The sequence below is a fragment of the Equus asinus genome, chromosome 20, assembly GCF_041296235.1.
Source record: "Equus asinus isolate D_3611 breed Donkey chromosome 20, EquAss-T2T_v2, whole genome shotgun sequence".
Taxonomy (NCBI): domain Eukaryota; kingdom Metazoa; phylum Chordata; class Mammalia; order Perissodactyla; family Equidae; genus Equus; species Equus asinus.
Window position 1 is genome coordinate 12,576,342 of NC_091809.1, and position 24,394 is coordinate 12,600,735.

Here is a 24,394-nt window from a genome sequence, read left to right on the forward strand (position 1 = left end):
TGTCGGTTCCCCCGTGGCCAGGATCTGTGTCTGGCCAGCTGGCCCAGAGGCAGGTGGAGAGGCAGGAAGGAGCCGATGGCTGCAGGGCCTCAGCACCCAACCCTGGTCACCTCCCACACCCACGTGCCACCCGCCTGTGCCACCCGGCAGGGGTCCTGGGCCTCCTGTTCCTTGTTCTCAGGGGCCCGTGGGTGTCACTGCCCTCCTGGACCCCCACCCCGACCCCAACCCGGTTGGTTTCATGGTAGCATGAATTCCCAAGTGTCTTGTTCAGAGGAGACAGACAATCAGACAATTCGAGTCTTGTCGCCCAGGGCGGTGGGGGGCTGGGGCGTACCCAACCTTCTGAGATCCGAGGGGCCCTCCTGAGACGCCCCCCTCCCCGGGCAGGCACCCAGGGGAGCTCGACCAACATCTTCAGCCCCCTTGGCCCTGGGCTGGGCATGGGTCCAACTTTCCGTCCGGCCTGGGAGGTGGGGGGATGCACACCTGGGGACCCCTCCCTCCTGACCCACATTGGGACCCTAGAGAACAGAGGGGCTGCCCCAAGATCATGAAACGGGGCCCCGGGACAACCTCTCTGCCTGTGACTCCACTTCTGCCACGAGGCCCCACACTCCCCACAGGAGAGAGCCTGCTCTCCAGGCCGGGCCCCAGGCAGGGGATTGTGGTAGCCAGAGGGGGTCCCTTACACCCTGGAGGACAGAAGCCCCCCGTGGAGGGTGGGCCCGCGGCCGCAGGCTCAACCCACCCCAAATGAGGGCCAGGGGTCATGCTCCCGGGCTTCTCCCGCCGAGCCCCTGTGCCAGCTGGAACTTGGGCCCAGTCACATTCTCTGCCCATCACATCCAGGGGCTCCTCCTGGTGGCCCCAGCTGACCCCCCAGGGGCTGGTCTTTGGGGGGATTCTCTCAGCCCAGGGTGAGGGAAGGCCAAGAGGCCACCTGGCCCTGAGTGTTTAATCGGGACTGGACACTGGGGCTGCTTTAAGGGGAGACACTACATGGGTCATCCGAAGTCCCCCCCCCCCCCCAGTGCTAGAGGGAATGGACGCCATCTCCACCCCACCCTCAGGCGACAGGCTTAAAAGTTTAAAAAAAATAAAAAAAATCATCATCATTGTTAACCGTTGCTGTGCTGGATCTGTTGTTTTGTTTTTCTCCAATAAATTATTTTCAAGTCACTCACCTGAGTGTGTGTGTTGGCCGAAGGCGTTGGGCTGGGGGGCGGCAGGTGCAGGCGAGGGGAGGGCTGCCCACCGTGAGGATGGGGAGGGAGGAAGGGTCGAGGGAGGGGTAGGCCGCCTCTCCCAGCCCACCTCTGCGCTCCGCCCTGCCCTCTTCCTTGGCAGCCGCCCTCCCTGAGCCCCCACCCCGCGGGCCTCCACCTTCCACGGGAACGGTTAAGGATCTGAGAGCAGAGCTGTGGGCCTTTGCGGGAGCCTCAGGGCCTGGGTCTGGGAGGCGTCGCTGCCCGTTGCTCTCTGGAGCCTGAAGCACGAGGAGGTTGTGCATCCCCCCTCCTCCCGGTGGAGGGGCAGAAGGCAAGGCGGCCTGGTGGTGGAAGAGGCTGGGTGGTGCCGCAAGTGGACCTCAGCTGATGCCTGGGAAGGGGCCGGGAGGCAGCGGTCTGGGAGCCAGGGCCGGTCAGCAGAATCTGCTTGGCACCTCCCTCCTCTGCAAGAGCCATCCAGCTCCATCCACCTTCTCCACCGGAAGAAAACCCAAAGGAAAGAGACGCTTTCCCTGCAAATCCCCCATCAGGCCACTAGGGGTCAGGGTTTTCATCTTTAAAACCAGGGAAGATGGTTCCATGAGGCACCAGAGAAAGAGGTAAAAGGAAGTGAGGGAGCCTCGGGGAGCCCTGGGTCCGAGGGACCCTGGTTTATTAGAGAAAGAAAAGGACGTGGAGCCGTTGTCTTCGGGGGACGGCCTCATGCTCGCCGGTTGATGCTGACAAAGCCTGGGCGGTCACTGGTCCTTCTCAGGCAGGGGCGGCTGTTCCGCTCGGTTGGGTGGCACTTGGTCCCCACTGGGCACCGCCGGCTGCCCCTCCTCCGGCCCGGGCTCCACCTCCATGGGCAGCTCGTAGGCGGATGACTCTTCTGTAGACAGTGGCGTGACTTCCACCAGGGTAGAAGAGGTGTCGGTGGGAGGTGGCCCCAGCTCCTCCTCCTCTGGGAGCTCGAGCTCCTTTTCCAAGCTCTTCAAGGACGGCAGTGAGACACTGCAGAGGGGTTTCCTTGCTTCCCAGGCTCCTGGCTGGCTCTCCAAAGACAGCTGTCCCGAAGACGGTGGCTGACTCCCAGACAGCGGCAGCTGGTTTTCCCTGAGTGACAGTGGCATGTCTTGAAGGGAGGGTGGCCTCTTCCTGGCTAGTGGCAGACTCTTAGGAAGAGAAAATGACCAGTACCCAACCGATAGTGACCTCCCCTGCTTCACTGGCAACTTCTCCTGGAAAGACCTGGATTGCCACTCTGTGCTGGCAGCCACGCTCCTGGCGAGGGAGAGTTGGTTCTTCAGATGAGGAGAGGATGGCCCGTCCACAGTGAAGGATGAGCTCACCACGGTGGTGGGCTGCATGTCCTCGGAGGACACCTTACCCCGGTGCTGGTGTCTCTTCCTCCCCAGGAATGACATCCTCCTGGAGTACCAGGGTAGCTCTTCGAAACTCGGGGGGAGCTCCTCATCGGATGGGACCTTCTGTTCAGTCAGCATGTCGCTGTTGACCCCTGGTGGCTTCCGCAGACTGGTGCCCTGTGTGATGAGGTCTGCGTAGCCCTCACGGTGGGAGAAGGCATAGCTGGAGCGCCGGCCACGTGACTCCCGGTGTATGTAGGGCATGGGCTCCGGGGTGACGAGCTCCTCACTTGGGGCCTCCTCCTCCTCCTGCACAGCAAAGGGGAGGGCGAGGGTCAGCAGCCTCCCACACCATGCTGATTGCTCTCAGGTAGCCTGCTCCTTCATGGGGGTCATTCAGAGCCCTTGGCCACCATTGACTGGCCAGGCTCTTCCTTACCCAGGTTGACCCAACTAGAGTCCTTCCCTGGGGCTTAATTCTGGACCAGCCAATCAGAGTCCTTTCCTGAGACTTAACTCCGGGCCAGCAAATCAGAGTCCTTCCCTGGGACTTAACTCTGGGCCAGCCAATCAGAGTCCTTCCCTGGGGACTTACCTCTGGGCCAGCCAATCAGAGTCCTTCCCTGAGACTTAACTCCAGGCCAGCCAATCAGAGTCCTTCCCTGAGACTTAACTCTGGGCCAGCAAATCAGAGTCCTTCCCTGGAACTTAACTCCGGGCCAGCCAACCAGAGTCCTTCCCTGGGACTTACCTCTGGGCCAGCCAATCAGAGTCCTTCCCTGAGACTTAACTCCAGGCTAGCAAATCAGAGTCCTTCCCTGGGACTTGACTTTGGGCCAGCCAGTCAGAGTCCTAGCCTGAGACTTAACTCTGGGCCAGCCAATCAGAGTCCTTCCCTGGGACTTGACTTTGGGCCAGCCAATCAGAGTCCTTCCCTGGGACAAACTCTGGATCAGGGGAATGCCCAGCAGGGAGCCCAGGCCCCCTCACCTTGGGGCGTGGCTTCTTGAGGGTCTGGTGAATGAGACGGAAGGCCAGCACAGGCAGCGTGTTCAACGACACGTTCACCAGGATCACCAGCAGGATGGGGGACTGGGACAGCACGTTGCGATCAGCGTCTGGTGAGAGGGCAGGGTCACGGCCCGGCCCAGGATGGAGCCTCCCCAGAGCCTGCTTGCTGCCCGCTCCGCCCGACACCCCACCTCCACCCCCTCTCTTCCCCCCAGAGGGACACCTTTGTGCAAATTCCCAAAAGGCGCTCGCGCCTCCCCATGCGCGGCCAAGGAGACAGCGGGTCAGGGAGGGCAGAGCGGGCGCTCCGTCCTGGGCATGCCCATCTCCGGGGCCCGCCACCCCGTCCCCTGCTGGGGGCTCACACAGAAACGGGAAGGTCTTGGGGGAGAGTTTGAAGAGCCAGAAGCTCTGGCTGGCCCAAGTCACAAGTATGTACAAACAGAGGCTGAGGAGAACGGCCAGCACAAACAGGACGGTCCAGTATTTGAGGATGAGGATGACCTGCACGAGGAGCGAGGGGTAAGCGGGGGCGGGCGGGAACCCCGGGGCTGGGCTCCGTGGAGGAGGGCGAGGGCTGAGCCCCCCGGGGTCCACAAAGGGCAGGCTCACCCGGCGGCGAGACCTCAGCGGCCCGTGTCCGAGGCCCCCTTACCTCCATGGTGACGGACAGCAGGCCCGACAGGGCCACGACCTCGGCAAACGACTGATAGTCGTCGAAGATGACGGGCCCGCCCGAGTCACGGCAGACCCACAGGGTCATGAAGAAGTTGACCAGGGAGGTGCCCATGCCGTGGGCCACAGCTTGGAGAAAGACCCAGTAGTTAAAGAGCTCGTCCTTCTGGCCCACGATGTATAGCTCTGGCAACTTCAGGCTCTGCTCCGCACTCACGTCCTGGCGACGGGGCATAGTGGGTAGGGTGCGGCAGCATCTTGGGACCGGCTCAGGGATGGGAGATGGCCCCCACGCCACCCTAGGCCCCCAGCGGGAGGAGGGGGCACAGAGACAGGAGCATCCTCAGGGAAGGAGGAAGCCAGGCCTCGGGCTGCTCACCTGCTCAAACAGGCCGATGTACAGGACGGGAAGGGTGGTATACAGCAGGTTGAAGAGCGCCAGGAACCAGCCTTCGTACAGGGGCTGGGGGGCGGCGGCGGGGAGGAGAACGCGGTCAGCGGAACCAGAAACGCATCTTTCCCTGAGGAGACCCACCCAAGCTAGCTGGGCCCCCGCTCCAGGAGAGGATTCCAGGTGAGCTAGAAAGTCACATTGCAATCAAGTTTGGGGCTAAGACCAGGGGTGGGTTAAGCGAGGCTTGAGAAAAGCTGGAAGATAAAAGGCAGAGGGAAAAAGTACAATCTAATCTTATTAAAACAGCGCCTCTGCATGGGTTGGGACTGGCTGGCTTCCCCAAGGAGCCACAGGAGGAAACACGGCTGGGGAATGCGTTTTCAGACCATTTTAGATTCAGGGAATCACTGGTGGGTGAGAGATTAGGAAGAAACCCCACAGGTAGGGAGCTCAGCTCCCTTCCTGATGCGGGAATGCAGTCCAGTTCAAAGGAGATGGGTTTCGGTTCCGAAAAACCACTTCCTGTGCCTTCTGGGCCTGAGCAAATAGGTAACGAGCAGGAAGTTTGCGAGAATTTGAATTTCTCACTGTCGGAGGAGAGAGTCACAGACAAGGATGTGGAAAAGGCTAAGCTGCGCCTTGCGCTGTGGGACCGGACTCAGCGTGAACTCATGGTCTTTAAAGGACACAGAGACAGACAGACGGAGAGACACAGGCGTGGCTGCGGGTCGGCACGTGGTTACCACGTGCACGTCGCTGGCTCCGTCTGCTGAGACGGCTGCGCGCCCAGCAGCGATGAGCACAGTGGCCACAGGGATCTGGGTGTCCAACTGCCCTTCTCTCGTGCAAAGACGCGGAGCTCCTCACGGGAGCCGCTGACCCCAGGATTTGCTCAGGGAACCCCTTTGTAGCCCCAGGAAGTGAGGATGCGCTCGGAGAAGAGCAGACACGTGTCCCAAGGACAAATCGGGGACAATCCGAACAACAAAATAGAGAACAGAGTAAACCTCCGTGAGTCCACACGGAGAGGAATAAGGAACTGAATAAAGAAATGGGGGAGAAGGAGCCACTCTTCCTGCAGAAGAATTCCAGTTGACAAGGAAGAGCCAACGAAGGAATTCAGAAATCTCAGGGCACAGATCAACCTACAGAAAACCATCTGTGTTTCTGTACAGCAGCCACGAGCCGTCCCCGAAGGGAATTAAGAAAACAACGCCCTCTAAAGTAGCGTCTAAGAGAATAAAATGTCTAGAAATAAAAAAGTGAAAGGACCGATACGTATTTGTCAAGGGCGCCTCTGTCGAACTCCCGCTTAAATGCCTGGGTATGAGTGACGGGGAGCTCACTCCCTCACACAGCCCTATGATTCTTCTAAGGCCCCAGAGAGCACATCTAGTCTCTGCCCTGATACCATTGAGTAGTTTCAAGTCAGGAAGCAGCCCTCACAGTCACATTCTCTGGGGTTCAGGGTGTCCTTCTCTCCCTAGAAGGACACCCATTTGGGGCATCTGCCCTGCCCTTGTTGCAAAGCTCCAATTTGCCAAACAGCCCTGAAAATGTTGGGCACAGAGCTGAGCAGAAACAATCCCCTCCCTTTCCCTGGACTCTATGCCTCTATGAATGCAGCCATGCAAGAGGCTGCATTGCTCTGTGACCTCAGGCCAGCCCTGCCTCGTGAGGACCCCAGAGTGTGAGCACGCCGGCTTCTCTGCGAAGACTACGGGAGAGACACGGCCGTTCCCTGCAGCGCACCTGGGCGGTGAAGCCGCTGTAGAAGGCGAACCAGACCTGGGCCATCATGCTGGCCAGCGTCTTATAGATGAAATAGCGCAGGAACTTGCAGACGCGCAGGTAGGACCAGCGCCCGTGCACCAGCAGCAGCCGCTGCAGGAAGCAGAACTGGGCCAGCACGTAGTCGCTGTTCTGCGTGGCCTGCATGCCCTCCTGGCCGGCCAGCCCCACGCCGATGTCCGCGGCTGCGGGGGGGGGCACACACAGCTTGTCCGTCCCGGCCGCCCCCAGCCCGTCCCTCGCCCACCCCCTCCCCCTGCCCGGAGCCCACCACTCCCCCCGCGCGCGCCCCCCCCACCCCCGGCCCTGTTGCCCACCACCCACTCTTGATCATGTTGACGTCGTTGGCGCCGTCGCCGATGGCCAGGGTCACCACGTGCTGGTATTTCTTGACCAGGGCCACGATCAAGGCCTTCTGCTTGGGCGTCACCCGGCAGCAGATGACCGCTTGGCACCGCGAGGCCAGCTCCACGAAGGCGCGCTCCCGCCGCATCTCGGGGCTCTCGCGGGCGCGCGCCTTCTGGTCCGGCGACGCCAGCCCCGTGCTCCTCAGCTGCGTCCCGAGGGAGCGCCACATCAGGGACAGCCGCCGGGCCTGCAGGAAGTCCGTCCGCCTCTCGCCGGGCTCCTGCCACGGCTCCTCCGCGTCCGCGTCCGCGCTCTGGACCAGCGCCCGCGGCTCCTTGCGCAGGGACAGCAGCAGCTGGTCCTGGACGAGGGGGTCGGGGTGCAGGGGGCGCATCACTCCGCTCCTCCCGGGCCACCGCCAGGCTGGACCTGACCCTCCCTGGCTCTGCCCCTTCCACCTCCCGCCTCCCACCTCCGGCCCCGCGGGTCCTCCCAGCCCCCTCCCGAGCGCCAGGGCGCCCCCGCATCCTCCCTGAGCGGGCACTGACCAGGAAATCCCCGTTGATGACCATGGCCATCTTGACCTGTGGCAGGAACCGCTTCTTCAGGCAGTTCTTTCCCAGCAGGTTGTTGTTGCTCTCCCAGTAGGCCTCCAGGATCCGACTGGGGGGGTGGGGACCCAGCTGGGGCTCAGCCCTCTCCAGGCCCTCCGCAGCCGTGCCTCGGTTTCCCCGCCCTGGGAGCCCAGCCCCGGGTGGAGGGGAGCGCGCTCGGCAGACCCCCAGGGCTGGGGGTGCCGGTGCCCGCCCCCGCCCCGGCCTCGGCCCGGGCCCCGGCCCCCGCTGCTCACGTGATCTCCTTCTCCTCCAGGATGAGCATGTTCTCCGAGAGCAGCTGGCAGGCAAAGCCGATGTTCACCGCCGTCTCTGCAAAGCGGCGGGCTCAGCACCCGGCAGCCTCCGCCCGGGCCACGCCCCCTCCGCCCCGGAGACCCAGCCCCGCCCATCACAGCAGCACGCCCCGCCCCCCGGCCACGGTGATTGGCTCAGAGGAGGGCATGTGACCTAGGCCAGCCAATGAGAGCCAGCCCTGAGACTTTGGCTGCAGCTCTGAGCAGAGGGACCGCCCCTCCAGCTGGCTGGGGCCAGGCTCCTGGAAAGAGGTGAGTCTGAGGCCACGGCCAAGGGGGAATGGGAGACACAGCAAGCCCAGGGCCCTGGGCACTTTTAGGAACCCACGAAAATGACCTAATTCCCGTTCAAATCAGAAGGAAAAACAAAAGTGACCGTAACCCAGCCTGGATATTTGTCTTTATCCCGACACGGCTGTGAGATGTCATTTTCAATACTGTGTGCATGTGTGTGGCTCGTGCCCACGGAAGTCCTAATGTGGCCCTGCTGGCACCCGTGCCCAGTGGGGTCCCAGAGAACTTGCAGGGGTGGTGGCCAGTCAGGTCTCCAGGCCCACTGGACCCGAGGTGGGCTAGCTTTTTGCCTAAGTTGCTGGGCAACCTCCGGCAGGTGCCCCAAACTCTCTGAGCCCCACTGGGCCATCTGTGACAAGGGAGGACCGAGGGGCCCACCTCACAGGAAGCACCTGGCACCACACTGCCCACACGAGGGAGGTGCCCTGGGGACCCCAGCATTTTTCATTGTTCCAGTTTCTCTTCTCCCAGAGACAAGGTGGAGGACAGCGCTGAACCCACACAGGCGGGAGGGGTGGACGGTGGCGCTCCGAGCAGGTTATGACTCTCTCCCACCCGCCTCCCTTGTCTCCACGCTGAGGGTGGCCGCCCCCAACGCACCTTGCTTGTCCCCTGTGAGCACCCACACTTTGATGTTCCCCTGCTTGAGACACTGGATGGTTTCGGGGACGCCATCCTGGAGCCTGTCCTCGATGGCTGTGGCTCCCAGCAGCTGAGGGGGCACGGGGCGGGGGGCAGGGAAGAGACTGAGCAGGGAGCCAGCTCCCGGCAGGGATGGGGGTCCCGGGCCCGCCCCCCCGCTCCGCCCACCTGGAGGTTCTGCTCCATCTCCTCATACAGCTGGTGCAGGGCATGGGCCCGGTTCTGCAGCAGGAGGCTGGCCTCCTGGTGGCGCTGGTGCCACTGCTCATACGCATCCTTGTCCACCTCCTTGTAGGCGAGGCACAGCGTCCGCAGGGTCTGCTCAGCCAAAGACTGGGGGCCGGCGGGCGGGCACCACCCGGTCACCACCTTGCCTCCTTGCACGCCTCCAGCCCCACCCCCGGCCCTCGCCCTCTGCCTGTGCTCCTGGGACCTCGTCCCCACCCACAGCCCGTCCTCCCCCAAGAGAGGGGTGGGTGGTGCACCACCCGGGGCCCAAACCTGCCCTGTCTGGGCCCCTGGGCCCCCTGGTGCCCAGCCCCATTCTGCCTCCAGACCTCTGCACCTGAGGTCCCCTGGCCAGCAGCCCCCTCCTGCCGCTTCACGTGGCCATTTTTTTTTTTTTTGAAGAAGAGGATCAGCCCTGAGCTAACATCCTCTGCCAATCCTCCTCTTTTTTTTTGCTGAGGAAGACTGGCCCTGAGCTAACATCCGTGCCCATCTTCCTCTACTTTATATGCGGGACGCCTACCACAGCATGGCGTGCCAAGCGGTGCCATGTCCGCCCGCATCCGGGATCCGAACCAGCGAACACTGGGCCGCCGAAGCGGAACATGTGCACTTAACTGCTGCACCACCGGGCTGGCCCCAGGTGTGGCCATTTCTAATGACCCTGCAAGACCCTGGGTGCAGCCCCCTGGGCTCCTCCCGGACCCCGGGGCCCAGGAATGTCTGAGCCCCACACTTGGCCTCATTTTTCAAGGGGCTGAGGCCTCGGGGTGGGGAGGGAACAGGAAGGATCCTGAGGGACTCTGTCTCGAGGCCCCCGGGGGGGGGGACCCAGAGCTCGTTCACCCCAGGGACGCTGCTCTGGGGACCAGGTGGCCCTGAGAAAGGCATCTGCCATGGCTCCTGCTTCCGTCCTATGCCCCCCACCCTGCCCCCTGCTTTCTGCCCCAACCGGTGGCCCCCGGTGTCTCTCAATTTTGCTCTTGACTAGAGGGCGGCCCCTGGGCATCAGGAGCTTCAGACAGGCCTTTGTCCCTCTTGTGCCTCAGTTTACCCATCTGTTCCATGGGGCCGTTGAGCCGAGCCGTCTTACTCCTGGGCTCTGGGTCATGATCTGACTGCAGTTGCCTAGTTCTGAGTCGGAGACCTGACTCCCGGCTCCCCACACACCCAGCTCCCCACTCCCAGCAGTGCAGGGAACTCTGGGAGGCCCGAAGCAGAGGGATGCGTGACATTCTTTCCACAAACAGCTCCCACCACTGGCCCCTGTGCGGAGTGATGTTGGGGACCCAGCAAAGTCCTCGGGGAGCCCCACAGGGTCAAGGATAGGACAGAGAGAGAGGTGCCGGCATCGTACGCCAGCCCCATGTTAGGGTCCAGGCAGGAGAGGTTCCCTGGAGGTGGGGACCTTGTGGCTGAGCCCTGGGTCCCCAAAGATCCTGAGTGACTAAGAGGAGGAAGGCATTCCAAGCAGGAGGGAGAGTGCATGCAAAGGTCCTGAGGCATCACCTGAGCACGGGGAAACTGCAAGCCAGAAATGGGGGTCCTGGGAACCCCTCAAGGGGCAAGGCCATACCAGGCTAGATGGGCAGAAAGACGCAGCCTTGAAAGCTGGGCTGAGGAGTTTGGGATCCAGCCACAGAGAGGAAAGATTTGGCCGGGAGGGGGGCAGCGTCCAGGGTCAAAGGCCAACCACAAGGTGCCTTTGAGTAACTGAGAAAAAGTCACCCCCTCTGAGCAAGTGCAGCTTGAAGTTCAGCCCCCTCCCAGCCCATGTGTGTGCGGGATGGGGGGTGGAGGCGGAAAGGACTTCGTGCAGTGCACAACCTGGCCAACTGTACATGGCTACCTTTGGTACCTGAGGCCATTTCTCTACACACTGTCCTCCTTTGCCCCCCTCCTCCTGTCCCTGGGCCCTCGATCCCTGCCCATCTGCCCTCACGTCCCACAAGGACTCACGGCCAGGATGTCCTCCGTGGTCCACTCCATCACGCCTTTCTTGCGCAAGCGCTCAAAGATGACCGTGTCGGCGCCTTTGGTATACAGGTAGATGGAGCCCTCGGGGTCTCGGACTGCGGAGGGAGAGGCCGGGCTGCCCACCACAGGTGCTCCCCTCCCCGCCCACCTCCACCCCCGTCCCGGGGGGAGGCGAGGGCTCTGGGCCCCAGGGGACCGGCCACCTAGCGCCGCTCACCCAGCACCGACATGCGCTTTCGGACACTGTTGAAGTCCATCATGGCCAGCACCTGGTACACCCGCTCCTCGCCCAGCTCCATCACCGTGATGCTGTCCTGCGTGCGCGCCAGGAACACGTAGCCGAAATTCCGCGCGGCCGTCACCAGCGCCTCCTCATCGGGCGACGCCGCCTGGTACAACAGCTGGTCTGGAGGGGGAGGGGGCCGCGGGGCGGGACCAGCGGTTCGCTGAGAACAACCCGGTCGGTCAGGACCCACCCCCACCCCAACCCTGGCGGCCGGTTCTGCTTCCATCCCCAGCACAGGGCGGAAGCACACCAGATATTTGTGGGATGAGGGTCCCTGGGCCGGTACAACCTCTAAGCCCAGTAACGGAAGCTGGATGCTGGGGCCCCAGCCTTGAGGACCTCCCCCTCCCGGCTCGATAACAGACCTCGAGCCCCGGGCCTGGAAGCCCTCTAGGTCCACAAGAGGTGAGGCTTGGGACGGGGGCCGGAGCGCCCTCTCGGGCGGGTGGAGGTGGCACAGGCCGGCCAGGCACTCACTGTTCCTTTCCTGCACCATCACCGTGTGGCAGATGGCCAGCAGGCGCCAGAACTCGCGCACCATCTTGTCCTTGTTGCCGCGCACGGCCTGCAGGAGCTCCGCGTTGTGGAAGGGCAGCTTCCCGTCGGAGAATTTGTTCCAGAGGTAGGGGCTCTCCTGCGGGGCGGTGAGCGCATGGGCCGGCTCTGGGGGCGTCGCTGCCCGTCCCCCCCACCACCCGGCCGCCCGGCGCTGCAGGGTTGCCCACGCTCACCTTGCGGCCGGTCTTCTTTTCCTCGTCGCCTGCAGAAAGACCCCGCTTCAGGCCTCAGCTCCCCGGGCCCCACTCGGGGATCCCGCAGCCCCCACCCGCCAAGCTCAGGCTTCCTGGAGCCGCCAGATGCAGCCAGACCAGCTGGTCCCAGCGCTCTGGACCTGTCGCCCCCAGCAACCAAGGACCCCCGGCCTCAGCCTCACCTTCTGCTCAAAGGAGGGAAAGAGGCAGCCCCATCTCCCAGGGGGCCCAGGAGGGCAGCCCGGAGGGGGACTCGGTCCTAAGAAACACGTTTTGTTTTATGTCCTCACGGTGTCCTTTTAAAACTGGGAAACTTGGCTGCTTACTTTGAAAAACTGGATGATTTCACATAAAAGCCTGGGTCCACAGTGCTTCTAGGAACATCACAGGACCCGGCCCGGGGTGGATGCTGCTCGCCACAGACCCCACTGCTCCTTATCGCCCCCCTCCCAGTCCCCAGCCGAGGGTCAGGTGGCATTTGCCAGAGGCGCTGGTCGCTGCCCACCTGCCCTGATTATGACCCGGCCTGGTCCTCTGCCAGCTCCTGGTCTAGACAACGTGCCCTTGTTAGAAGCTAGACCGGGGGTGGAGACCTACGCCCACCCCGCCGCCCATTTTCGTGTGGCCTGCGAGCTCAGAAGGGTTTTCACGTTTCTAAACGGCTTGGGGGAAATTGTAAGAAGGATGTTATCCCGTGACACAACAAACGCCGTGAAAATTCGAAATTCAGCGTCCACATGCCCACAGTGGCCGGGGCTCCCAAGTTCAGTCTGTCAACCCCCAAATGACATGAGGCATGCGGCCGCGGTTCTGTGGCTCGATCTGGGTGGGAGTGCCAGGCACGGGGCAGGTGGGACATCCACAAGACCCATGCAGCCCCCTGGGGGGGGCTCTCCATCAGCCCAAGGCCAGTGTCCCGGCCGCGGCGGGGTGCCGGGCAGGGCCCCACCGTAGAGGACGCCGTTGATGCAGCATTTCTTGAAGGTCATGATGTTCTGGGTGAGCGTGCCTGTCTTGTCCGAGAAGATGTACTCCACCTGGCCCAGCTGGTCGTTGAGGCTCGTGCTGCGGGCCTTGGCGGGCATATCTTTCGGCTCGTAGTACATCTGCGTGTCCCAGTTGATGAAGACGCTGTTCCCCAGGTAGATGAACTCGGCCCTGCAAAGGCAGCCGGGTCACGTCCCTGGCCCCCCGTGCCCCCCGGGGAGCGGGCTGGCGGGCAGGCAGTAGGAGGGGGGCCCCGGGGACCCACATGATGAACATGGCCATGGGCACCATGACGCTCAGCAGGATGAGGAAGCCCCAGAAGATGAAGAAGGACTCGGTGGCCACGGTGCGCGCGTGCTTGGCGGCCACGTAGTGGTGCTTGGTCTTGAACTCCTTCACCTTGTACCAGAAGCCCACGGTCAGGGCCGCCGAGATCAGCACCAGGGACACAAAGATCTGCGGGGCGGGCGGGAGACGGCCAAGCGTGGGGGCACCCGGGCGGCCCCGAGACACCCCGGGGACTCGCTGGTGGTGACACGCTCGGCGAGAAAGGACAAACACAGACACGGGACCCCCGCCCCGGGCTCTGCCATCAGGATGAAGGGGCGGCGGGGAGGCAGCTGGCCGTCCCGGAGCGGGGAGGGGGGAACGGCAGGGTTTGGCCAGGTGTCCCAGCTGCTGTTTTTTTAAATTATTATTACAGTAACTTTTAAGAAGATAAAGTTGACTGCACAGAAAGTTAAGGGGTGTTAAAGGTCAGGAGAGGAGGGGAGCGTTTTATGATCTCCTGAGATTTTGGGAAAAGTCAGGATCAAAATTTGTCTTACAGAAACATTTTTTTTTTTAATCGTTGTTTTAAGAAAAGATTCTCTGGCCCACAGACCTGTCTGTGGGATCAGGCTGCACCTTTTGAAGAGGGGAGACAGGCCTGGAAGACGGCGGCGGGGCTTCTGTGGGTGCGCCATCCCCCCGGGGCAGGGGCCCCGGGCCGCTTACCATGATCACCAGCCTGTTGATCAGGAGGTCTAGCTTGGTTCTCTTCAGGTGGATCTTGCCACAGTTCCTCATGATCTTCGTGTCAAAACCTGCAGGGTTTGCATCCCTCCTTCCATCCATCTCTCCATCCCTCCATCCCTCCATCCCTCCATCCATCATTCCATCCATTCATCCATCCCTCCATCCTTCCATCCATCCATCTCTCCATCCCTCCATCCTTCCATCCCTCCATTCTTCCATCCCTCCATCCTTCCATCCATCCTTCCATCCATTCCTCCATCCCGCCATCCTTCCATCCATCCATCCTTCCATCCATCCCTCCCTCCCTCCATTCTTCCTTCCATCCATCCATCCATCCATCCATCCCTCCAACCATCCATCTCTCCATCCATCCCTCCAACCATCCCTCCATCCATCATTCCATCCATTCATCCATCCCTCCATCCTTCCATCCATCCATCTCTCCATCCCTCCATCCTTCCATCCCTCCATTCTTCCATCCCTCCATCCTTCCATCCATCCATCTCTCCATCCCTCCATCCTTCCATCCCTCCATTCTTCCATCCCTCCATCCTTCCATCCATCCATCCTTCCATCCATCCCTCCCTCCCTCCATTCTTCCTTCATCCATCCATCCATCCATCCATCACTCCCTCCATCCCTCCATACACCCATTCCTCCATTCATTCCTCCATTTTTCCATCCATCCATCCCTTCATCCATCCATCCATCCATCCATCCATCCATCCATCCCTCTATCCCTTCCATCCATTCCTCCATCCATCTATCCATCCATCCCTCCATTCATCCTTCCATCCATCCACCCCTCCTTCCATATATCCATCTGTTTGTTTGTTTGTTTGTTTTGAGGAAGATTAGCCCTGAGCTAACTGCTGCCAATCCTCCTCTTTTTGCTGAGGAAGACTGGCCCTGAGCTAACATCCGTGCCCATCTTCCTCTACTTTATATGTGGGACGCCTACCACAGCATGGCTTTTGCCAAGCAGTGCCATGTCTGCCCCTGGGATCTGAACCGGCGAACTCCAGGCCGCCAAGAAGCAGAACGTGTGAACTTAACTGCTGCATCACCAGGCCGGCCCTTCCATCTGTTTTTCTATCCACCCACCCGCCCACCCACTCACCCCATCCTCCATCCCTCTGTCAACCCACCCTCCACCCACACCCCCATCCATCCATCCACCTGTCCAGCCGCCCATTCTCCTGTTGACACACAAGCATCCCACTTCTTCCAGCCAAGACAAGGACGCTGGCTCAACACGTCCATCTCTACAGTTTCAGAACCCAGGGTCCAGAGAGGCCACGCCAGGAGCCCCACATCACGGGACAGATGCATGTGGCAGCCGGGCCTGGCTTTGTGACTTCTTGCTGATGACTTCAGGGTTCTCACCGCCCCCCCCCCAGGACAGCTCACACTCCGGGGGCCCAGAGGGGCGGTACCCGCGTAGATGACCAGCCCGTAGCAGGTGTCCGTGTTCCGGATCTTGCAGCCTCGTAGGAGGATGTTGCCGATGTCCAGGGGGTATTTCCTCCCCATCCACTCCAGGCACCCCACAAACTGGTGCATCCGGCTGTTGGGTTCCTCACACACCACCTTGCCTGTGAGCAACTGGGAGGTCAGGGAGCCGCGGGCATGGCTGGGCTCGGGCCACCCCTCTCCAACGCGGCAAGGGTGGGCTTGTGAAATGTTCCTATCACCCTCTGGCTCTGGCCACCCTCATGGCCCCGCACAGCCCCGAACTTCCCTGCTGGCACCTCCACCCCCACCACGTGGCCTAGCTGCTCCAGTGCTGGCCCCTTCTGGCCTCAGGGCCTTTGCACATGCTGTTCCCCATACCAGGACTCATACCTCCTCAGGGAAGCCCTCCCTGACCTGGTTCCCCCCCGCCAGCCTCTTCCTCATGGTTATGATCCAGGGATGTCACTAGACGTCTACTCCTCCATGACAGCAGGTGCCAACCTCGTCTCGGTCGAGCTGGGACCCTGGGGCCCACCCCAGCACCTGATGCACAGTTGGTGCTCAATAAATGTGCGAGGAGGGAAAGTAGGAAGGACACCCACAGGCAGGAGATTCGTCCAGCACCCCGAAACCACAGGGGACAAATGCAGGGCATGGGGTGGAGTTTTCCGGAAGGTGGTGGGAGCAGGGAAGTTCCTACTGGGTGCTGGGGCCTCTCCACCAACGCTCCCCAGCAAAATAGCGCTGGCCCCCCTTCTGTCTGAGAAAACAGGCTCAGGGTGCAAAGGCCGGCCAAGGGCAGTGCCTGGCGAGGGTTAAAATGACAACAGTAGGGGCCGGCCCGGTGGCACAGCAGTTAAGTGCGCACGTTCCACTTCAGTGGCCCGGGGTTCGCCAGATTGGATCCCGGATGTGGACACAGCACCGCTTGTCAAGCCATGCTGTGGTAGGCGTCCCACATATAAAGTAGAGGAAGATGGGCACGGATGTTAGCTCAGGGCCAGTCTTCCTCAGCAAAAAGAGGAGGATTGGCAGCAGATGTCAGCTCAGGGCTAGTCTTCCTCACAAAAAAAAAAAAATGACAACAAGATGCGGGCTGGGACCCCAGAAGGGAGAGACCTGGAGGGCCATGGGGTTCTTGAACAACCCTCACCTGCTCTGCCCCCTTCCTTCTCAGAGACTGAGTTTGTCCTGAGTGTGGAAATAGGGGCTGTTGTGGGGTGGGGTGGATTGGGGGGCGGAGGAGCCCGGGGACAAGCCCACGCCTCTCACCACCTCTCTGACCCTCAGACTCCTCCTCTAAAAACTGGGGTGATGCCTTGCAGGGAGGCTGGGTCAGGTCAGGGCCTGGAGAGAGCTGTTGGGACGGGCACGGCCTCCGTTCACACCAGCGAGGCCTTTCCCCAGTCATGCGACCAGCGTGTGGACGTCGGGAGCCAGGGTGCTGCGCTTCGAGACAAAGAGTCTGCGGCAGAACCACACAGAGCGACTTGCCTTTGCGACAAGACAGGAAAAATCATAACAACCAAGGGTCCCCTTGCTGGGCCACAGCAAACGGTAACTGTACCCACAGGGGTGAGATGTCTCCAGGCGGAAAATGAGAAACTGCCAGGGGTGGAATGGCACCCTGTCGCTGGCGGCGTTTCCCACCACGGCTGCGAGTCCTTAGCCCATGGATGCAGGCTGCCTTTTCGATCAAACCACCAAAAAGGTTTCCTTTAATCTGGTCGTGTTTATTTTTTTTCTTTTAAAGATTGGCACCTGCGCTAACAACTGTTGCCAATTTTTTTTTTTTTCTGTCTGCTTTTTCTCCCCAAATCGCCCCGGGTACATAGTTGTGTATTTCAGTTGTGGGTCCTTCTAGCTGTGACATGTGGGGCGCCACCTCAGTGAGGCCTGATGAGCGGTGCCATGGCCGCGCCCAGGATCCGAACTGGCGAAACCCCGGGCCGCCGCAGCAGAGCGTGCGAACTTAACCACTCGGCCACGGGGCCGGCCCCATGGCCATGTTTTTACAAATAAAACGTAAACTCCTGATAAAATGCTGCAAGGGGTCTTGTAACAACAGTAGCAGGCAGAACTGACCGTACCTGTCTGGGTAGATGCTGCCTGACACACCCCCCCACCCCGACACCCCATTACAGACCCCAAACCCAGCGAGGCGGGGGGCTTTCGTGCCCACTTCATGGAGGGGTGGACGGAGGCCAGAGGGGTGGACGGGCCTGTGGTCCCCCGCTCACCACCTCTCACCTTGGAAGGACGCCATCTTCTTCACATTGTTCAGCTCGTGGTGGGTGACCATTGGCGCCTGCCTGAACTTCAAGTTGGTCTCCCTGGTGATGAGAAGGGGAGTGAGGGGAAGGTGGGGACCAGATGGCGCCCAGGCAAGGCGCCCCCCTAGTCCCCTTCCAGAGTCACTCAGACGTTTTCGCCAAGCACCTACTGTGCGCCGGCTGCTCATCAGGAGGCTGAGGCCCAGAGAGGGAGAGGGCCTTGCTCAAGGTCACACAGGGTGTTTGCAAAAGGGCTGAGGCCAGAGCTTCGGCCTTCCTGCCTTTGGGGTGGTGGCGCCTGGCGCACAGTAGGACTCCCAGAAATGTTGGTGTGAAGAAGGTGGGTCCCTTTGTCTGGTTTCACCTCGCTGCCCTGTTGGCCTGCAGGCGCCCCATAAATGCTCCTGGGGTGAGTGACCATTATACCCGAGCGGGCTAGGCCATCACGGAAGGGCTGGCGCCCAGACCCCCAAACCCGTAGCAATGCCCCAAGCCTCACCCGTCGATGTCGGCCGTCTCCACGTAGCACAGGCTGCTGGGCTCGGTGCTGGCCAGCAAGAGCAGGTCGGCCTGGGGCGGGAAGGGGGGTGGGGTGAGCACACGGCGTTGCTGGGGGCACGACGCCAGCGGCGGAAGGAGCCCCCCCCCCCCCCCCCCCCCCCCCCCCCCCCGCCCCGGAGCGGTGTCCCTGGTGCTCACCGGGACAATGTTGTCTCTGCGTAGACAGACCACGTCGCCCACACGCAGGTTCTTCCATCTCTTCCACCGGAAGCTGCAGGGAGGGGGGCCGCAGGTGTGAGAGGGGGCCCCCCCCAGGCCCAGCCTGGGGACCCCCCGCCCCCTCGCCCCCTCGCCCCCGCCCCGCCCCCGCAGCTGGAAGAGCAGGGCCTTTGTTTCTGGGACGTCCCCACCCGCAGGTCTTGGCAGGGGGGCTCGGCCATGCCCCCCCCCCCCCCCCCCCGCCCCTTAGGCTGAGCTCAGCCCTGCCAGTGCTGACAACGGGGTCCTCAGCCTCTGCCCCCATCGCAGGGCCCACCCCAGGCCTGGTAGACGGCAGGCGCCCCATAAACGCTGGCCTGGGCCCCCATCACACCCAGCCGGGATGTCTGGGAGCATGGAAGGTGCTGGACCCTCCGCCGGGCACCCCTCCCTGCCGTGTCTGGCCGGCCGTGCTGGAGGTCCCCGCCCCGGGATGGACCCCTGCGCCGCCGGCCGCCGTGGCCTCACCTCTTGCCCACCAGGACCTGGCAGGGCCGGTTGTTGACGACCCTATCGCTCCTGTGTCGCCCCTGCGCCGACAGGGGGAGTCAGAGAGACGGCACCGTGCCCCACGCCGCCCCGCGATGGGCAGACAGCCGTCCCTGCTCACACCGGCGGCCCTGCCAGCGAGGCCACAGCACGCCGCGTCTGTCCGGGGACCCGGGCGGGAGGGCGGCTGGGCCAACCGCTGTCGGCAGGAGCAGAGGGCAGAGTGCAGCCACACCCGTGTGGCCGCCAAGACAGCCCGGCCGAAGGGCCAGCAGGCACCTGTCCCTTGTGGCCGCGAGACCGTGTGGATGACACAGTCCACCGGGGCCGCCCACGCCAACCCTCCCCGCACCCGCCCGGGGCTCCGGGGACCCCGTTCTGACCCCCATCCCTGTCCTGGCCGCTCCCCAACCCCACTCACGATGTCGTCCATCAGGTCTCGCGTGGCCCGGATGACGAGGAGGCAGACGAGCGGGGCGAAGAGCGTGAACCAGGGCAGGGTGGAGATCTCGGGGATGCTCTGACACAGAGGAGGTCACGCTGGCCCCTGTCTACCCGCCTGGGCGCCCCCCGACCGCGGCCTCCTGCCCTCCCCACCGGCACGCCCGGCCCCTCAACCTGGCATCGTGTCGCTCCTGCTGTCCACCAGGGCCCGGCCATCTCTCCCCACAAACCACGGGACAATTGCCCTCTAGCCCCTCTCCCTGCCCAGAACTTCTCCCTCATGCCTCGTCTCCCTCCCACGCCCGGCTCCCAGGTCACCTCCTCCAGGAAGTCCTCCTATGCCCCAGGGCCTTGGCTCTCTCTGTTCTCCCTCCCTGTAGCTGTGTTCCTGCCCATCACCCTTCAGGTCCAAGTTCCATCGTCACCTCCTCCAGCGGCCCCCTCCAGACCAGCCTGGTCCCCCATCGCTGGTCCCCACCACGTGGTTTAATGGCAGTCACCCCCACCAGCCCATGAGCCACCCGAAGACGGGTGTCAGGGCCACCGCCAGGTCCCCAGTGCCCAGATAGGACCTGCATACAGTAGGTGTTCAATAAGCGTCCACTGGACTGATGGATAAAAGCAGAGCCTCTCACTTTACTCCGAACAGAACGGAGAAGCAGGGCGGGGGTGGTCGGGTGTCCTGGAAACTGCACACTCGCTGGGGGAGGGAGGTGCCCCAGCCGGGACTGCCCGGCAGGTCCCGAGAACCCGCCCTCGCCCCCTCTTTCCTCCTCGCCCTCTGGGGTCAGCTCGGCCAGCTGGGGTCAAGGGGGCCGTCCGTCCTGCAGGAGGACTCCACCCTCCTCGGACCTGGAGGAGCCGCCCGTGCTCCCTCACTGCTCAGCATCTATTGAGCGCCTCCTGTGTGCCAAGCCCCTGGCTGGGCAGTGGGGACCCAGCCATGAAGGTGCTTCCGGGGCGTGGGGAGCCGGACGCCGGCCCCGTAACCACACAGACGACCACATGGAGAAACCGCCCCGGGGTCCACAGAGCCAGCCGGCCAGGGGGCTGAGGGAGGGCTTCCCGGAGGAGGTGACCCGAGCGCGGACCCCCCAGGGGGGCTGCCCCACCCCGCCCCGCCCCACCTGGAGGATGATGATGAGAAGGAAGTAGAGGTTCGACATGCGGCGGAACTGCTCACACAGGTTCAAGGGCAGGAAGGAGAAGAAGTTGTACTTGGCCGTGTGGATGATGTTGGTCTGGAGGGAGAGGTGGCATGTGGGCGCCTGCCCTGTCCTCCGGCCACCACCAACCAGCATTAATTGGGCACCGACTGAATGCAAGGCCTCAGGCCAGCATTTACTTAAGCGCCTGCTGAATGCAAGGCCTTGAATTAGCATTACTTGAGTCCTTGACTGGGTGCAGAGACTCCCTGAGCCCGAGCTGGGACCCCGGCATTTCCCCAGAGGAGACCCCCCGCCAGGGGATTTTAGGCAGAGCCGAGACGGACAAGCTGTAGCTTCAAGGTCTCGTATTAACTTATTTTGATGGGAACTGGGGCGGGATGAGGGGGCCCCCGGAGACGCCAGGACCGACCCAACGGGTGACTCGGTGGGAACAGGGCACTCCGGGCTCCGTGACAGGGACCCGGCATGGCCGGCCCACCTTGTACTTCGGCCTCTGCCAGCACAGGAAGGCCTTCTCCTTGAAGCGGCTGTTGTAGGCCCGGCTGTTGGCCTTCACCTCCCAGGTGAACCCTGAAGCCGAGAGAGCCGGCGTCGCGCGGGCCCGCGGACAAACACCGCTAACGACACTCCAGAGGAGGGCTAATGGGCCCCCGGGGACCCGAGGGCTGGGGACGCTGCCCCGTGGGCTGCCGGAGCCGGTAAACAAAAGGGAGGGCCCAGCGGCCCTGCACACAGTGGGCGCTCCGGGAGCCCAGGGGTGTGAGGGGTGGCCCCTCGCCCCGCCCCCAGGGCCCATCCCTGGGCTCGGAGAACAGGCCATTCACTCCCATTCCTTCTACAGACGGGGTAAACTGAGGCCACACGCCCGGCCTGGGCAGCCCAGATAGTTCTGGGCTCGCAGCCCCTGAGTCTCGAGTCGACATTTCAGGCAGAGGGTTTGGGACTATTTGTAACCCAATGAGGACCCCCCGCACTGGACCGGTCAGATGGGTTTGGGGGGGTTCCCCAGTGCCCCCGCTTCGGCCACTACACTTTGTCATGCCCCTCGGTTTCCTCCGCCCGGCCCCGCGCCCCATCCTCGGCCCCAGGACACGCACCCGAGTTCTTCTCTTCGTCTTCAAGGCCTTCTCGGTAGGCGAGGCTGCCCATGACGGTGGGGCTGTCAGGAGAGGGACGCGAGGTCACACCGGTGGCCCGGCCCTCGCTGGACGTTGTCCCTTACTTTGCCATCCGGGAGCTCATGCCCAGAGGAGACCCTCTCTGAAACATCCCCTCTCATGTCCACCTGCTGCCCCGTCCCCGGGCTCTGAAGGTTCAGCCGCCGGCGGTGTGTCCTTCCTTGAATGTCCTGAGGCCCAGGGGGGCCCGGGCTGATCCCCAAAGCTGCAACAGCCCTCACGTCCCTCAGTCCCCCCAGCTAGTGACCTGACACTGCTCGCCTCCCCCCCGACTCTGGCTGGTAACCTTAGGATGAAGGATTGTACATCTGGGCACTGTTCCCCACCCCCATGGCCACCCTCAGCCCAGGCCCCCATCGCCTCCCGGGGTCCCCCTGCTGCCCCCTTCTGTCCTAAACCCCACGTGGCATGCAATGCCCAGCTGGGTTACACGCCTGATCAATGTTTGTTGACTGACTAAACGGGGCCCCAGGGTTATGCCTTCTGTCTGGAAGGCCAAGACACTCTTGGAGAGCTCAACTGAGCATGGTGGGAGAGATGGGGGCGGACACGCCTTCCACAGAGCCCGGAACCTTCCCCCAGCTAGTTCATGGTCACTCTTGGTCCTTCGGGGTCAGGAATTTGATGGGGGGCCCTCAGCGGCTCCCCAAATGAGCCTGGCCGCCCAGCACTCAGCGGCTCCCTCCCCTCCAAGCCCTGGGCGCCCCCCCCCCACCCCGTTGGCCCCCTTCCTGCAGGCCTCGTCAAGGCCTCCTCACCCTTCTGGTCTCAGCTCATACTTCTCGGACCGTCCAGGCTTGTGGGGGCACGTCCTCTGGGCTCCCCCTCTGCCCGGGGTGTCCCCCATCCCCGTTCTGATGGCCCGCTCTCCCCGTCTGGGTGGCCCCACTGAACTAGGAACCTCCCGGGACGGGGATGGCCGGCGTGTGAGTCATCGGTGTCCCCCGGAGGGAGGGCCCAGCTCAGGGCCAGCTCTGATGCTCCCCGGGCCTGAGTGGGGCCGGTGCCCACTCTCCAGATGGGGGAAAGTGAGGCCCAGCCAGTGGGACCCAGAGCCGGAGAGCCCCAGCGGGCATAGACGGGGCTGGAGGCGACACCGAGATGGCCAGAATCCACCCCACTGTTTGTCTGGGACAGGAGCCCGCCCCTTAGGGCTGCTCCTGCTCACTCACTCCCTCTCGGCTCACCAGAACGCCCCATTAACCCGCGGGGAGCCCCAGTATTCCCGCGGCCGCCGCGGCTCAGGGTTTGACGCCCGGCCCCGACCGGGAGATCTGCGTCCACAGGACGCCCCTGGGGACCCCGCCCTGCGCGATTCTCTATGGGGGCGCCCCTTCCGTCGCCCCGGTGCCCTCCCGCCCTCGGGTGGGGCGGGGTCCAGAGAGGGTGCGCGGGCGCCCGGGGACGCACAGCCTTGGAGCGCCGCCGCTCACCTGCGCCGGCCGGGGAGGGCGGGGCCGGGCTGCCGCGGGCGGTCCGCGGGGGCCCAGGGCGGCGGACGTGGTGGAACTGTTAGCCCGGGGCCAACGGGCCTGAAACCGGCCTGAAACGGGCGGCGCGGGCGCGGGGCGGGGCCAGGACAGAAAGTGGGCCCGGTGGGCGGGGTCAGAACGGGAGGCGGGGGGCCGGGGGCGGGGCCAGGGCAGAAGGCGGGGCCGAGGGCGGGGTCAGAACGGGAGGGGGCAGAGGGGCGGGGCCAGGGCAGAAGACGGGGCCGAGGGCGGGGTCAGAATGGGAGGCGGGGCTGGGGGAGGGGCCAAGACAGAAAGTGGGGGCGGTGGGCGTGGCCATAACGGGAGGCGGGATCGATGGGAGGGGCGTGGGCGATGGGAGGGGCGGGGGCGGGCCAAAGGGTGGGGCCAGGATAGAAGGTGGAGCGGAGGAGGCGGGTCATACAAGAAGGCGGGGTGTGTGGGCGGGGCCAGGTAGGGGCGGGGCCAGAGCAGAAGGCGTGGCCTAAGCGGTAGCGCGAGGGGCGGGGTCACAGCAGTGGGCGGGACTGTGAGCAGGGTCTTACCAAGAGGGCCTGGGTAGGGGCGGGGCCAGCGCGGAAGGCGTGGTCTGAGGGGCGGGGTCACAGCAGTGGGCGGGGCCATGACTTGGGGCGGGATGCGGCCGGGGGCGGGGCCTTACGGAGAGGGCCAGGGTAGGGGCGGGGCCGGGGCAGAAGCCTAGCCTGGGGCCAAGATCCAGGGTTAGTCTTGCAGCCGCAGCGCGTAGGATAGGGTCCGCGGGGGCTGGGATGAATCAGAGGGCAGCAGTAGGGCGGGATGAAGGGATCTTAATGCGGGGCAGGGCATTAAGGGGCCCGTCATTTAGGGGCGAGACCTTGTAAAGCAGGGTCTGGGTCGAGTGGGCCCTGGGTGCTTTCTCCGCCCCACCACCTTTGTCCCCAGCCCTGACCCAACAGACCGGAGCGCCTGCGTCTGACTCTGTGCCCCAGCCTCCCCTCCCTGCATGGGGCTGGAGCCCCCTCTGACACCAGCATCACTCTGAGCAAATGTTGGCTGAATGAATGAATGAATGAATGATTGGGTGTGGTGAGGACAGACACCCGATCTGACCCCCCTGTCAGAGCACCAACCTCCCACTCACATTTCTTTGGAAGCCGGTCTGCACACTCTGCTTGGCCTCTGGGGGGTCTCCAAGTAAACCTCTCCTTTCATTCATTCACTCAACAAACCTCTTAGCCAGCCCTACCCAGTGGTTAATGAGAAACACCCTGGCGAGCGGGACT

At 63.2% G+C, this 24,394-nt stretch overlaps 1 protein-coding gene across 2 annotated transcripts; it reads right to left on the reverse strand.

Annotated features, from left to right (window-relative positions):
• Positions 1-1,861: 1,861 nt before the first annotated feature.
• ATP8B3 (ATPase phospholipid transporting 8B3) lies at positions 1,862-22,510 on the reverse strand. Of its 2 annotated transcripts, XM_070491473.1 has the most exons (28): positions 22,416-22,504; positions 21,577-21,638; positions 20,958-21,049; positions 20,438-20,551; positions 19,288-19,386; positions 18,846-18,907; positions 18,318-18,390; positions 18,118-18,188; positions 17,596-17,678; positions 15,327-15,485; positions 15,052-15,069; positions 13,870-13,958; positions 13,139-13,329; positions 12,831-13,044; positions 11,617-11,795; positions 11,066-11,277; positions 10,831-10,943; positions 8,812-8,976; positions 8,602-8,713; positions 7,648-7,723; positions 7,346-7,460; positions 6,774-7,158; positions 6,411-6,634; positions 4,644-4,727; positions 4,245-4,484; positions 3,955-4,093; positions 3,569-3,696; positions 1,862-2,887 (listed from the first exon to the last, which is right to left on the reverse strand). In XM_070491473.1, exons 1-28 carry the CDS (start codon positions 22,502-22,504, stop codon positions 1,970-1,972), a joined length of 4,506 nt encoding a protein of 1,501 aa, XP_070347574.1. In that variant the 3' UTR covers positions 1,862-1,969. The 2 variants fall into 2 exon arrangements, with proteins under 2 accessions (XP_070347574.1, XP_070347575.1); XM_070491474.1 differs by lacking the exon at positions 15,052-15,069 and having other exon boundaries at positions 8,602-8,717; positions 8,846-8,976; positions 22,416-22,510.
• Between the last annotated feature and the right edge of the window lie 1,884 nt (positions 22,511-24,394).